General features: G+C 46.7%; 1 protein-coding gene and 1 long non-coding RNA gene across 2 annotated transcripts; one reads left to right on the forward strand and one right to left on the reverse strand.

Annotated features, from left to right (window-relative positions):
• Positions 1-82: 82 nt before the first annotated feature.
• On the reverse strand, positions 83-10819 carry LOC125909672 (dehydrogenase/reductase SDR family member 4). The gene is made up of 8 exons (XM_049613069.1): positions 10689-10819; positions 9403-9580; positions 5560-5661; positions 3457-3527; positions 3308-3359; positions 2870-3004; positions 2401-2456; positions 83-622 (listed from the first exon to the last, which is right to left on the reverse strand). Exons 1-8 carry the CDS (start codon positions 10817-10819, stop codon positions 508-510), a joined length of 840 nt encoding a protein of 279 aa, XP_049469026.1. The 3' UTR covers positions 83-507.
• LOC125909676 (uncharacterized) lies at positions 10776-13707 on the forward strand. Its single transcript, XR_007453756.1, has 3 exons — positions 10776-10859; positions 11167-11289; positions 11730-13707. It is a non-coding gene; the product is annotated as an uncharacterized LOC125909676 (long non-coding RNA).
• Positions 13708-15246: the final 1539 nt, after the last annotated feature.

Genomic DNA, 15246 nt, shown 5'->3' on the forward strand with positions numbered 1-15246 from the left:
GGAGGAGGATTAAGGGGATCCAGGGTTGTAGCTCACTCAATCTCTGCTTGGCTACCACATCTATGTACCCTGCAATGACAAATGAACACACCTACTCAAAGCAATACAGTCATCTGCATTTTATTTGCACCTCCCTTTGCAAGTTGTTGATTTTCCAACTGCTTTCTCCACCCGGGTTCCTTTAATCCCATCTCCCTCAAATTCCCCCATGCCCAGGAAAAAAATATTAGTTTTTGCCAAGGTAGACTCAGCTTTCTCAGCAGGCCTGCCCTATGTTCTCAGGGGAAGTCTTTATCTAAAGCTATAGCAACAGGGTGAATCCTCATAAGACCACACCTTGACCAGAAGGAAGGCTGGATCTTTTCAGAGGGCAGAATTGATTTTGGGGGTGAGGTAGGGTGTAAGGTGAGCAGTATATTAGGCAGAGGTGGGAAAGACTGATAAGTGCTGGAACAGTACTCAGGAGTTAGAGCCCAATCTCTGCCCTGGTGAGTTCTCTCCAGGTCCTCAGAGACGGGATGGGGTCCCTCCACCCACTACCACTGTTTCCCCAGTGATGTAGCTGGCGTCTTCAGAGCACAGGAAAGACACGATGCCTGCACACTCATCTGGTTTGCCTATCCTGAGGAATAAGAGAAACAAGGAATGGAGTAAATATCAAACAGGCCAGACCCCCTGACCTGGCCCTCAGGGCATGAATGTGCTTATTCAAAAAGTATCAGATGATTTATCAGGACCAGTGTATAAGCTTCTTGTCAATCAAAAAGGGTTACCATGAAGATAAGCTGTCATAATAAACACTGCCTAAATACTGCACGCTGTAAAAACCACCACACATTATATTCAAATAATACAGAGACACTTTGTGTTTTAGAGAATCAGGACACCACAATCCAAAGTCATACAGATAATCTGGTGAGCAGCTATTTTGTTTCACACGTGTGTATACTATTCAAGTGTCAGGTAGTCTGTAAGACAGTAAATGGTTTGTTTAAAATGATTCCATTTAGGGGCGCCTGGGTGGCGCAGTCGGTTAAGCGTCCGACTTCAGCCAGGTCACGATCTTGCGGTCCGTGAGTTCGAGCCCCGCGTCAGGCTCTGGGCTGATGGCTCGGAGCCTGGAGCCTGTTTCCGATTCTGTGTCTCCCTCTCTCTCTGCCCCTCCCCCGTTCATGCTCTGTCTCTCTCTGTCCCCCCAAAAAAAAAAAAAAAATGTAAAAAAAAAAAAATGATTCCATTTATATTGCTTCAATTCACAGACAACTTTTTCAGGAATCTGTTTTTGTCCCTTAAAGTCAGGTTCATTTTGTGAGAATGTGCTAATTCTCGGTGTTTGTATCAGTGATTGCATAGTTAGGGAACACTGTAACCTAACCAAAGAATGCTCTAGAGGTGGGGGTGGAGTAGGTACCTCAAACTTAGAAGGCCTGGATTAGTGGTTCTCCATCATAGCTGCACACTATAATCATCTTGGAGGCTTAACTTCCTCCCCGCCCTGGCCTCTCACCTCGCGAAGGGAAAAAAAAAAAAAAAGCCTAGGTCCTATATTGGACCAATTAAAAAAGAATCTCTGGGAGTGGAGCCTGAGCATTTGTAGTTTCACAAGTGCCCAGCTGATTCTAACGCACATCCAAGATCAAGAAGCGTGGGTGTAGACATTCACTGAGGCTCCAGGATGACAATGCCCTGACTTGTTAGTGAGTTGTGAAGTAGGTGTGCAGCTCATGCCTGACATCAGAACAGCTTTGGGCGCACCTGAGGGGATCTGGAATGTTTGGACCAGCAAAGAGTAGGCCTTGCTGGCATGTGTTCTTGAGAGAACAAGATGGAGAAGCTAAAGAGAAGAGAGTTTCCAGAAGCCACAAGCTGGAGAGAGGCAGGGAAGTTAGAGGAAAAGGAACCAGACAAAGATACCTGAACAGTTTGGCTAGCCCTATGGGGAAGAGGCGAGTTTTCTTAGCAAGGGGAGTTTTGGGACTTAGTAAAGCTCTTCATTCCTTTTATTTGGATTGTAGGATCATCAACCTGAGCTCTGGAAACATGGCTTTTTATTCAAGGGGAACTAAAAAAGCAGGGTTTTGGTCTTGGTCTTGGTCCCTGGGTGCTAGGGATGCCCAGAGATGGAGGCAACACCCAGGTGGAGAGAGGAGTCAGGGTTTTTCTCAGAATGATGCTCTGCTGAAACCCAGATGCCTGTGTTTGGTTTTTGCAATGCAGGTGGATCCCTAGCACATGCCACCATAGTGACACAGTGTTCATGGACTTGGGAAGTCTGTGTGTGCCACCGAAGAGGGCACGCTCATATTTTCTGTGGGACCAAAAGACAGCAAGCTGTGGGCTGTGTGAGGGACTGGAACTTTTGTCTTTGTCCTTCCTAACCCTCCCCTGTGACAGTCTTACCTTGTTATCTGCATGGTTTCTTTTATGCTCTCCTCCCTTTCCTTGTCCATCCACAACTGCAGGAAAAAGGGACATCTCTTTATGTGGCAGAAGAGGAGGACAGGGAGAGGAGAAAGTGCCACCCTTATGTCAGCTGAGAGGAAGGCTGGAGAGGACACCCTTTTACTTCTTAGTCCTCCTCAGTTCCCAGTTGTTTCCCTCCTCTGTTCCATTCTTTTCAGGTGCTAGTGAGGCTGTTGCTGGGTGTCCCCAGTTCTCATCCACTTAAGGAAAAAAGAAACCGCATGAGCAGAGGCTGAATTCCTGTCTCTAGTGCACACCTCAAGAAAAGCGCATGTGGGGTCTGATCTGGACCAGTGGCTGGTATGGGGGGCGGGGAGGAATGTCAAAAAAAGTGCAGGGATCAGGGCGGAAGGTACTGGGCTTCCCCATCTGGGAAGATGCCCCTAGGGGTCCCAGGGGTCCTCACCACACGGCTGAAGCTAGTCTTGATGAGTCCTGGTGCCAGGCAGTTCACCCTGATGTTCCTTTGGACCAGCTCTTTGGCCAGGTTCTTGGTGAGGCCTAGCAAGGCTGTTTTACTAACATTGTAGGGGCCCAGGCCCTGGGGAAAGGAGACAATGCATTAGTGTCTTTGTTTACAGTTCATTCTTGGTTCTTATAGTAAGACAGGACCAAGGGCAGTAGATAATAGGGCATCTCCTATAAGGGAGGGTCCCCAGCTAGAAAACTGTCTTGTGGCTAACCCGCCCCTAGGTCAGGATTTGTGGGGGCAAGGCATCTATTTTGTGGGAGGGGGCTTGGTGGTGTGACTCCAAAAGGGGACACACACTAATCAGGATCACTGGGGGAGTGGAAAAATGCAGGACTGGGAGGGATGGAAGTAGCAAAGAAGGGGGGATCTTACAGGAAATGGGGTGTAGGCTGCTATGGAGGCCACAATCACCACTGAGCCGCCTCTGGAAAAAGAAGAGAATGAACCTCTTCCCAATGAGAACCCTGGCCCTCAGCCCATATGAGGTCCATCACATCCACGCTCCCTCTCACTGTCTGTACCCTCGTTTCTCCATCTCTGGCACCACTGCCTTTGTCATGAGGGCTGTGGCCTTCACGTTAATGTTCAGAATCTGAAACAGAGAGAGAAGGAGAAAGAGCATGAGGGAAGAGCTGGAGAAGGCAGGGCGAGGAGGACATATAGCAGGGTTCCTGGGATGTTTGTTGGGCCTGGTGCAGATCTCAGATGGTTTACTTGGACCATACAAGTACAGAGGCCAAGGCCTGGGGAAAAGCACCTCTCACCGGCTTATTCAGCTAGAGAATGATGCATTAGGTTCGGGTGAGAAGGAAAGGAACCTGGTTCTTCTTGTCTCCTAACCAGCCAAGTATGATTTGACCTATATTAACAGGGCTGCTTTGGACTTGAGCTGGATTTTCTGTGTTCCTTCCAACTAGGGAGAACTCAGAATTGGGTTGGCTTACTGGACCTGCCCCAGAGTGGGCCATGCTGCTCAGGGAAAATGTGGCCTGACCTTGGGCACTCGGGATTGTTTTAGCATTTCCCTGGCTTCTGAGCTTAAGGAGTGAGATGTTTTTGGCCCTCCAGGATGGACTGTCTGGCTGGATATTTATTGGAAAGTGGGATCATGACGGGGGCACTTTTGCAGGAGCTGGAGCACAAGCTACAGTCAAAACCCTGCATCCATAATTTGAGACAAATGCATAACCCTCATTTATGTAGTTCTAGGCACTGCTGGGATATTCCCCTCCCGTGCCCCCATGCTGACTTCTTATTTTGAAAATTTTAACCTTACAGAAAAGTTGAAATAGAAAAACAATGAATATCCAGAAGGTACACTTTAGATTCACCAATTGTTCACATTTTGCCCGATTTGTCCTATCTGTGTATCTATATAGTTTTTTCCCCCTGAACCACTGAAGATGAGTTATAGTCATCACAATGCTCTATCAGTAAAAACTTTAGCATTTTTTCCCAAAGAATAAGGACATTCTTACACACTACCATCCATTATCACACCAAGAAATTTAACATTTGTAATAATGATTTTACCTAATACGCTGTCCATAATAAAATTTCCCCAGTTGTCTCCCCAAATGTCCTTATTTAAAAAATCCAGAGTTTAATCAAGGATCAACCACTGAATTTATATTTGATGTACTGTGACATTTTAAAAAATGCAAATTAAAAAGAAAAATTACTTGGTTTAAAACTTATTTTCATGTGGTCTTTATTCAGACTGCTCATGAAAGATGTTTCTCTACTTTAAAGAATATCAATCAGGAACTGAGTCACTGAAGAGCATTTGGCACTTTGGTCTTTATGTCTGTGAAACACTGATAAACAAACTATAATATTTTAGTATCCTTAAACTTCAGTGTTGAGAAATTATTGATGACATCAGAGTAAAAAGCAAAACCATGGGAGATCATAAAAAATTTAGCATTTCCAAATCATGTGTGAATATTAACCTTAGTAAACAAAGACAAATATTTTAATTAAGGCTTTATAATTAAAAACTGTAGTGTGTGAAATATATCACAAATATAATTATACACGCTCACATTAAAACCAATATTCCACACTTGAATTTAGACATCTGGATCTCAGATTTTCTTGACACTGCAGTTAAGAAGAAAAGGGCACAGGTCTTTTGCCAAGATTATAAGTTATAAAGCGGTAACTTAGGTCATTTCACCAGAATTGATATTTCACTTAACTAGCAGCTATTAACATTTTCCAGCTAATGAGAAATAGTTCTTTTTTAGAAGCTGGAAAGGGGATGGGGTGTGGATAAGTTTAGGTGTATTAGCTATTGGCATATAGTTGCCATGTCTCTGCTGGAAATAAACCAGGAAGAGCCTGGATAAGCATGTGGGGGGAGAGAGCTGGGGAATGAATCACAAGAAGGCTAGCAAGGAGCAAATGGAAGAACAAAACTGGGGAGAAGCAGAAATGAAAGAAGGGCAAGGATAGAAGAAGCCACCCCCCACTTGCCCTTTACCAGGTGCACTCCAGGTGTGTGCAAATCACAAGGATTCCTCACATTTACAGTGAACTTGACAAATGAATTCTAAAAGCAGACTGAGTTTGTTCTGGCCGTTTTCTGAGGCCTGTCCCCTGCTCCTTTAATCCCCTCTCACCTTGTCCCACATCTCCTCGGTGGCGTCCATTATGTTTCCAAAGAAAGGGTTGACGGCGGCATTGGAGACTAGGATGTCAATGCCCCCATGGAGGTTCACAGCCTAGAAGGAGGAGTAAGGTCTGAATTAGGACTGCAGGTCAGTAAGGGAGGTGCACTTATCAATGTTGATGAAGAATTCCTTCTTAGGAATGAAATGATGTCAAAATGATGTCTCTTTTTCATGAAACATTTCTCTCCCAAGCTATCCTAAGCTCTGCCGCTAAATGTTTCAGGTTATCTAGTTTCTTTCTTCCTGCCCCCACTTCTAGGGCTGCTGCTGACCTTTTACTCTTCACACTTTCTCTTTGGGGAGCTCCTCGATGCTCATGGCTTCTTCAGTCCCACCTCAAAATCCATTTCTAGACGCTTTCTCATTTCACACCCAGTCCCAGCCCCATTTCTCCAGTTTACTGTCCAGTTCTCCTTGGCTGAGTTACCGTTATCTCAAACTCAACCTGTCCACACCTACTTGAATGGAGAAACGGTTTTAAATAGGCCAACAGAAAGTCACCCCTGGAAGGGTCTTTAGACCACCCAGCCCAGTGTCCTCATGGTGAAGGTAACAAACTGTAGTCTAGGGAAGTGAATTTCTCAGTAATGATATAAGAGGGCTGGCCAAGAACAGGAGGCCTGCTCCCTGGGACTTTGGGAGAGGGCAAGTGGTCTGCTCAGGGCACAAAGCTAGTTAGTGGGGGCAGATCTGAGGTCAGCATCCCTTCTACCACAGAGGTAATACATAAGAGTCCTCTGAAAGTGAGTTGAGCTCTCTATGAAACGGACTACCCAGGAGCCACGCTGGGGAAGGCACCAGCTTGGGTTTAAAGCGGTTTCACACTTGGTTATGATGTCATTTTATCTCCCCCCCCCCACTTTTGGCTTACAGGCATGGAAGATTCAAGGCAGAAACTGAGATTTAAACAGGGAAAGCCAAGAAAGGGAACATTTCACCTCACTAATAAATTGTAAGTAGATGGCAAAGGCATGTGCCAGAGTAATGAGTGGCCAAACAGAATCTGCCAACAATACGTGACTCTGAAACCAGACGATGCATTTGCCCAGAATGGGCAATTCTGATGCCTTGGGCGAGCAGCACTAAACGGGCCCTCAATCAACTTTGTGCTTCATGATTTGGCGCACAGAGGGGTGTTATTAACAATGTGTACCATCTGCTAGCTCCCGTTTTAACTAATTATTCTTGCTAACTAGGTGCTAAGCTCAGTTGCTTCTACACTGCTAAAGGAATGCTTGGGCTGTCAACATGTAAATTTAACAAAATTTAAAACCACCTAAGCTTTTAAAATCAGTATGAATACTATCTGGTGCTCTGTAACTTTTGGTGTCCCGGCACAAGGCCCCAGCCACCTGCTTTGGCTCTGTGTAAGTTTTGCCTATGGATTTTGGACGAGCAAAGTGCAGAATAAGCTAGAAAGGGATGTTGGGGGTGGGAAGCCTAGCAGCTTGGAGAGGGGAGAAGTCTAGGTTTTGCCCAAACAGACAGAGAACCATAGAAGATTAATGAGAAAGGCATTATGACTACCCAGGTGTCTCTTAAGCCTGCTCTAAATTGTGTGATCACTACACAAAGTGATTACGAGTTGGGTGCTGTTTTCTGATAGATATATTTTTTAGAAAAAATACCATCAAGTGGAGATGGTAGCCGATCTAGTTTCTGCTCCCCACACCTTTGAGAAGCTTCGCTGTGCAGATTTAGAAGCTGCTGGATAGTAACCATCCTTAAGGGAGGAGCTTTTCCCAATGCAGGCTAACAGTTCTTAACAGGCAGAACCCATCTCTGATTGCTAACAAGTACCCTATCCTGTTCTCCACCGAAGAGTTGTTTTTGACTCATCCTTCCTATTTCCCATTTCTTGACACTGGGTTAGGAAGAAAAAAAATCTTGGTTGGTTCCCACTAGAGGTCTCTTGGGCATATCCATTCTGGTCCCACTGCTGCTGCTCCAGACCTGAATGACAGAAACAGCTTCCTTGCTAACATCCTTGGCTCAGAGTCTTTTCTACTCTAATATATCCTCTTACCAGTGCCAGATTATCTTTTTAAAATGTAACCATTTTCATCTTGCTCAAACCTCATGTGGCTTCTTATTTCCTCCAAGAACATCCAAGCACCTTTGGCGAGCACTGGAGGCCCCTGTTGCCTGCCCTTCCCACCAGCACTCCTGAGCCTATGCTCTCTGCTGTGAATTCACAGGGCTCCCTCTACCCTTCAGTCCCTCCTTGGTTGGCTGCTCATTTTGCGGGGTCATTTGAAATCCTGTCCCAATTCCATCTATCCAGTCTCACGCCCTCCTCGAGGTCTAGCTCAAGCCCCACTTCTGAGCCAGGGCTGTAGGACTGGTTAAGTGGAGCTGGTCAGGGTGAGAGGTTGTTTCCCTGACAGGATTTGGACATTAAATTGCTATGCACATTTCATATGGCCAGTCAGCAATTGGCCCAGGATTCTAGATGGCTCCCTTCACCCTTGGGATCAAGGTCCTAATCTCAGACACTGTCCAGCAGCCTGTTCCAGGAAAGGTGACTTTCTTGGACACACATTTGGCTCTCTCCAACGCTCATTCGAGTATCTGCCAGATGGTTCCTTAAAAATGGAATGACTTTATATGGTCTATTATATCACTGTTTACCATTGTTTAAGGTATCCCTCTTCTAAGATTACCAAATTATTTCTTCCAGCCTTCCTATCTGTTCACACAATCCCTTACTTTCCATCTAGTGTAGATTCTCCCTTCTACTCTAGGGAATAAAGCATGTGCCCTGAGCCTGACAGAAGAGTGGCCTCCTTTGCCAGATATTCCTATTTTCTTGGGTAGCTGGAAGGTTGGTGCCAAATACCAATTCTGACACTGGCTTAGACTCTTTTTCTTTTTTTCCAAGTTTATTTATTTATTTTGAGAGAGAGAGCACATGCGAGCAGGGGAGGGGCAGAGAGGGAGGGAGAGTGAGAGAATCCTAAGCAGGCTCTGTGCTGTCAGCGAGGAGCCTGAGGCGGGGCTCAAACTCAAGATCCCTGAGATCATGACCTGAGCCAATACCAAGAGTCTTATGCTCAACTGACTGAGCCACCCAGGTACCCCTTAGACACTTTCTCTCAGACTAAAGTCCAACTGTGCACCAAAGGCCTGACCCGATGCTAATGGAGAAATGCCTGGTGGTCTGTAGTCAGCTTAGCTGGTCTGGGTTGACTTACAGCTCTTCCTAACTGGCTGTGGGAACTTAGGATGTCGCTCCAGCTTTCAGAGCAGAATGTTCTGAATGTTCCAAAACAGGGAGAATAGTCCTTGCCTTGCTTGGGTTGTTGTCAGGTTTAGAGATAACCCATGAAGGCTCTGAACAAAGTGAATGGCACACAGTAGCTGGTTGAAACATGGTGGGGTTCCTCCTAGAGAAGGCACTCAAATCTATAAACTAAAGACCATGGGATTGATTATTAGCCCAAGGGTGGGAACATCTATTTTGTGATTGTACTTACCTTTCTCGTCTACCCAATTAGATTGGAAACTACTGGAGACCCAGGACCAGCTGGTTTTCTGGGGGACCCAAGGGATGATGCAGAGTTGAAACATTAGAGTGGTTTTTGATTCTCTGACTGGGATGGGATGATTCTCAGAGACATAATAGAAAGGCATACAAAAATGTGCTGGTGTATTGGTGCATAACGCATGGTTGTTTTAGTTAATAATGCGGGCTTGGATCACACCAGTGTTGTCTAGGAAAGCAGGGAAGTAAGCTTAGACTGGCTCCCTTCTGCCACCTCCTGGCTCTCTGCCCATACCCTTGCCGCTCACCGTGGCCACCAGTCGCTCCCGGTCCTCGGCCTTCCCCACGTGGCACACGGTGCCCACCACGATCAGCCCCTCCCCCTGCAGCGCCGCCACTGCCCGGTCTACGTTCTGCTGCTTCCGGCTGCTGACCACCACGTGGGCCCCGTCCCGGGCCAGGCGCCTGGCGATGGCAAAGCCAATCCTATGGGCAGAGAGAGAGTCAATGCCAGTATGGGGGAAATGGTTGAGACATGGGCCCTGGAGTCAGAATGCCCGGGCTTGAATTCCAGTTCTCCATCTGTATGACCTGGTGTCTACCTTACCTGTAGGAGAGCTAATGGCATAGCCATTACCATACAGATGGACATGCTTCACATGTTTTTAGCACTCATTTACTTGTTTTTCCTATGGTTTTGGCTGTCAGGCTACGTTCCCAGGCACTGACATTACCTTCCACAGGCACCTTCACAGTGAGAGTCCCCATGCCCTGTAGGGACTGAAGGGAGAGAAATGAGCTAGGGGTGTAGCAACAGCCACTTCAATGATTAGAGGGTCTCATTCGAAAGAGCCCCTGCCCCCCAGATACCTTCCTTACTAGTCTACATCATCTTAAAATTCTGTTGTTAATTATGTTTTGGGGTGTATGTGAAAGGGTGGGTCTCTAGTAAAAAAATGTAAATTTTTTACAATACTCTCCTGGGAGTAAGGGTTACACATTTTGCAATTGTTGGCTATTAGCATTTCGCATACATTGCATTTTAGATTTGCTGGCATCTAGCAAAGTCCTGTGGGGATGAGAAACAGGGATAGACAAGAACGGTGGGTGAGAAACAGGCTGGGCAAGGGCAAAATGTACTGAGCTAAACAAAAACCTGTACACATGGGTCTTGTGTCCCATCTAGGTGAAGGGTTCCAAATGGGGAGTCTGGAACATTTCCATAGTCGATGGAGGCAGAGGGACCGGATTTTTGAAATCTGGACTGTCTTGGATTTCTGGTGTTTGGTCTTCCCAGACTCTAGGGGGGGCCGTTTGATTGGGGCAGCCCGGAGTTACTGGGAGACTGGATTTATGCAGGCAGTACTGAGGTGGCGCAATTGAGCCAGAGGCAACAGTGGGAGGAGACTGGCAGAAGTGGAGTCAAGGCAGGAGGATTCGGTCAGGCTGCAGGCCGACCACGTGGTTCTTTTCTTCTGGGGTCGGACTCTTCCCGGGAGTGATGCTTGAGGACTTGGGCCGGGAAGCAAAGGTCAAGGGACAGTACCTGTTTCCAGATAGTGGGGGTCTCAGAGACTCCGGCCCAGGCACTCACCCGTCTGTGGAGGCCGTTACTAGGGCCACCTTATTGGCGAGCGGGCCCCGGCGTGCCATCCCTGAGCTGGCCTTCCGCACAGACTCCCGCGCCGGTGCGCAGCAGTTCAGCAGCAGCTTCGCCTGCTGCATGGCCTCCGGACCTTAAAAGGCTCTGCGCCGCTCAGGATAGGTGACTGCCCGCCCGGCTCCCCGCCCCGCTCTCCGCCCCCCGCCCGGCAAGTCCTGCTCTGCGTGGGCCCTCCACACCCGGAGCCGGTTGTGGCCGCGGGCGCCCCCTGCTGGCGCACGGCCGCCGCGCCCCGCCGTCCTCGGCGGCGGTGGAACAGTGCTGTCTGCCAGGGTTTCCTCCAGGGGCCCGTTCAGACTTCCGCACAGACTTCCCCACCCTTGGCAACGCTCTCCACCCCCATCTGCTTGACCCTATTATTTGTCGGGGTGGCGGAGAGAGCTTTGAGTTGATTGCTTTTCTTTCCCAGAACTTCAAGATGGACCTCCTTCTCCAAGAAAGTCTGGGTCTACGTGTGTGATAGTTCACAAGAGGGCAAATGCTTTGAGATTGCCCATGGAAGTGAAGCCTGTGGTCCTCGCAGAGTCACCAGGTGAGGGTCTCAGATGAGGGTGGAAGAGCCTGGGAGACAGATGTGATGGGGAGGAGTAGCTGGGCTGGGTCTGGCACTTCACACTGGCTCAGGGTCTCCTCCATGCTGACAGTCCTGGAGGGCTGACTCTGATCACTGTGGTAACCAGCATGCAGGGAAAAAGATCCTGACTGGAAAGGACTTTTCATACCCTCTACCGTAAGAGGACTGCCCCATTGTACAGGGCCTAAGTGGTAGCAAGAGGTGAGAGGATCTCCCAGCCAGTGGTGGAAATACAAACTCAGGAGTACTCAATTTTCCATAATCACCGTGTCCCCTGGTCTTAGCCTCCATCCTAGTTCAATAAATATTTATTGAATGTAAAAGCACTTTAAAAACTGGCAACTACTAAACACATAGTGATTATTGCCACCATAGAGTAATTATTATTGTTGCTACAGGCCAGGCTCTTCATCTGTAAACAGAGGATGCTGGAGGAGATGATGAATAAAGTCCTCTCTAGCTGTAAATTCTGTTCCAAGACTTCACCCTACCCTTCTGCGGAGCAGGCTGAAATGATCTCCCTTCTGGGTGTCTGGGAGAATTAATAAATCTGGATGGCTTGTGGGATGCTGTACAAAGGCCCCAACAGATCCAAGTGTTAGTGTCTGAATTGGTTTAACCCAATGGCCTCCAAAATGCCAGGCTGAGATGTGCTGATCCATGGCAAAGTTTTCACTCGTTCAAGGCAAATTGAGACAAATAAAGATAATATAGTGAGTTTCATAAAGCTAATATTATTTAATTTAATAGTTCTTTATTTTGCTCCTTTTTTGGGGGGGGTGTTCATCTTTATGTTAAGAAAAGGTGATGAAAGCAGATGGGTAAGTTGAAAAATGTATTGTTATCTGGTGAAATCACCAGTTTGGCAACTCTGTGTCAGTCCATACAGTTAGAGGAGAGAGAATCCTCGTCTGTGAAATTCTGGGGATCGCTGTTTAATAGAATTCATGCTTGCTAGAGATTCACTTAGTATATGTATAGTTCTGCAGAGCAGCTAATAAAGGATTTCAACATTCAGAAGGGGATGTATGGGTAGCGAGTGATCTATCAGGCACGCACTGGATTTATAGTATATTCCTCAACCAAGAAGCTACAGCTATGGTACTCAGCTTTGGTACTCAGCATATCCTGATGAGATAAGAGAGCTTATGTCTAATTTTCCCCATGCCCGGGGAAAACTGACTCTCCGACTGGTGCCCCTGTGTCTGAACCTCATGAATTATTGATGACAGAGGCTGGATAGCGTGACACTCCTCTTCTTCCTCTCCTGTTCAGAGCTAATGCACTGTGGGAACCCTTCCCAGTGCTCTCCACCTGTGGGCCTTTGGGGAGGGTATGTAGGACTGGAGAAGGGTTCTCAGGGCTTTGGATTCAAAGGGACAGGCCTTCAGGGTATATCTGATCTCTCTTCACCTCTTGCTCAGAGGGGCTGAGGTTGGGTAGAGTGAGGGAGACCATACTTCAAAGGGCAAAGGGTCTTGAAAAGAGAATTCTGGTCAGGAAACTTGGTGAACATCACATGACCCCTCCTTGTCTGGGCAGGGTTGATATATGGCCTCTGGCACCATTTCTTTTGGGAGAGCACAGGGACATTAGGGAGAGGATCCGTGAACTGAAAAGGGTAGAGGGAAGGCAAGGAGTGTGGGAGTCTCTAGCTGCTACTCTTCATCAAGCTGATTTGTTGGAGATGGGGACAGGAAATCTTTGGGGGAAAAACATGGGTGTGTAGGAGTCTCTTTAAATGGGGAACTTTAATAGGCAATGGGATTGCTTTTGTAGGTATGGAGGTGGTACTGATGAGGGAGGATAAGGCAAGCTGAGGGCAAAGCAGAGCTACCCACCCCCCCCTCCAGGTGGGATACCTATGACATTTCCTCAGGCACTCCTGGCTGCCCAAGAACAAAGGAAAGGAGAAAACAAACGGTTAACTGATATAGATCACAGTCATGCAGGACAGGAGTCTCCATCAGCTTACAAATATCTTAGTAAATTATAAGAAAAAAAGCAATCTTATCAATAGGCTAATCTCCAAGACCTATTGATGGGGCTTTGGGGTGATGGTGGGGGTTCAGAGCTGATGGCCAACAAAGAATTCTTGAAGACGTCTTTGGTACAAAAGTGATTTTATTAAAGCATGGGGACAGGACCCGTGGGCAGAAAGAGCTGCATTGGGGTTGTGAAGAATGACTGGTTATATACTATGAACTTGGGGGAGGTAAAGTCCAAAGGGAAGTTTCCAAAGACATTTTCATATGCTAAAGACTCACAGATTACTGGAGGCCTAGCTGTTGTCAAGCTAAGGTTGTTTTTCCCTCTGGCAGAGCCTTCATATTAAGACAGTAGGGAGTTCGTGGACTTTAGGCTATTGATAAGATTGCCCCCCTTATTTTTGTCATTGTCCTAAAATATTTGTAAACTGATGGAGACTCTTAATAGTTTAGCCATCTGTTTTCTGTCCTTTGCTTTGTTCTTGGGTATCCAGGAGTGCCTGAGGAATTGTCACACATATCCCACCTGGAGGTACTGGGGAGGGGGGGATGCTAGCTTGTACTCTGCCCTCAGCCTGCCTTATGCTCCCTCATCAATATGGACTCAGTTTCCTGGAGCCCCAGTAGTGATGTGGGGAACAAAGGCAAAAGGAAATGGCACATAAAACTAAATTTCCTTTTAACCTGCAGCCCATTGACAATTACTTTGAGGCCAATATGGGGTACAGCATTTCTCCAGACACCCCCTACAGTCATAATGTTAATGCCTTGATAGAGGGAAAACAACCTTAGCTTGACAATAGCTAGGCCTGTGGTATTTCAGGAGTCTTCTCTAGCATATGAAAGTCCTTCTGGAGACCTCACTTTTGCCTTTACCTCCCCAAACTCCGTAGTATGTATATAGCCAGTCACTCTTCACAACCCCAGTGAGGCTCTTTCTGCTCACGGGTCCTGTTCCCGTGCTTTCATAAAATCACCTTTTTGATACCAAAGACAGCTCAAGAATTCTTTCTTGGCTGGCGGCTCCAATCTCCAGTCACTCCAAAACCCCATCAATACCATGTACAGATCCTGAGGAAATGCCTTCATTATTGAGGAGTATATTCTGATCTTCCTCGAGGGCTGACATTCACTTGGGATGCAATTTTTTTTGACATATTTTCTAATGTTTATTTATTTTTGGGAGAGAGAAAGAGTGCAAGTGGGGGTGGGGCAGAGAGAGAGAGAGAGGAGGAGACACAGAATCCAAAGCAGGCTCCAGGTTCTGAGCTGTCAGCACAGAGCCCGATGCGGGGCTCAAACTCACGAACCATGAGATTATGACCTGAGCCGAAGTCGGATGCTTAACAGACTAAGCCACCCAGGTGCCCCCACCTGGGATGGAATTTAAATCTTCCATTTTGCAATAATCATCCTCGATTGGTCATTGACACTAGTCAGGACTGGGCAGCAGGGGAGGGCTGTGGGATAACAACCACCTTTACTGAACACTTACTAAGTGTGGCAAGTGTTTGGTGCTTTTTATACGTTTTGTAGACCATTTCTAATCTGGTACGGTAGGCATTTTTATCTCCATTTGTGAAATCAGAGTGAGTCATGACAAGCCAACCTGCTGTGTATGTTGAATAGCTATGCTTCATTTTTCTGACTTTGTTGGGGAATGACAGATTTCATAGAAATTAATTTCCTCTGAGTTGGAATTTTACTGTCAGCACCAGTGCACTGTTGTTTTAATCATTAAATATCTAGTCTTTAAATTATAAAAATAACACATGTTCATGATTTTAAAAAGAGACAGGTTTTAAAGTGAAAAGTAAACAACTCTTCCCTATGCTTCTGCCTGCTCCCCATATAGCTCCTGGTCTTGTGTATCCTTCTAGAAGTTTCTATGCAGTTACGTATATTTTTCCCTTAAAAATGTTTCCCA

The sequence above is a fragment of the Panthera uncia genome (assembly GCF_023721935.1).
Source record: "Panthera uncia isolate 11264 chromosome B3 unlocalized genomic scaffold, Puncia_PCG_1.0 HiC_scaffold_1, whole genome shotgun sequence".
Classification (NCBI taxonomy): domain Eukaryota; kingdom Metazoa; phylum Chordata; class Mammalia; order Carnivora; family Felidae; genus Panthera; species Panthera uncia.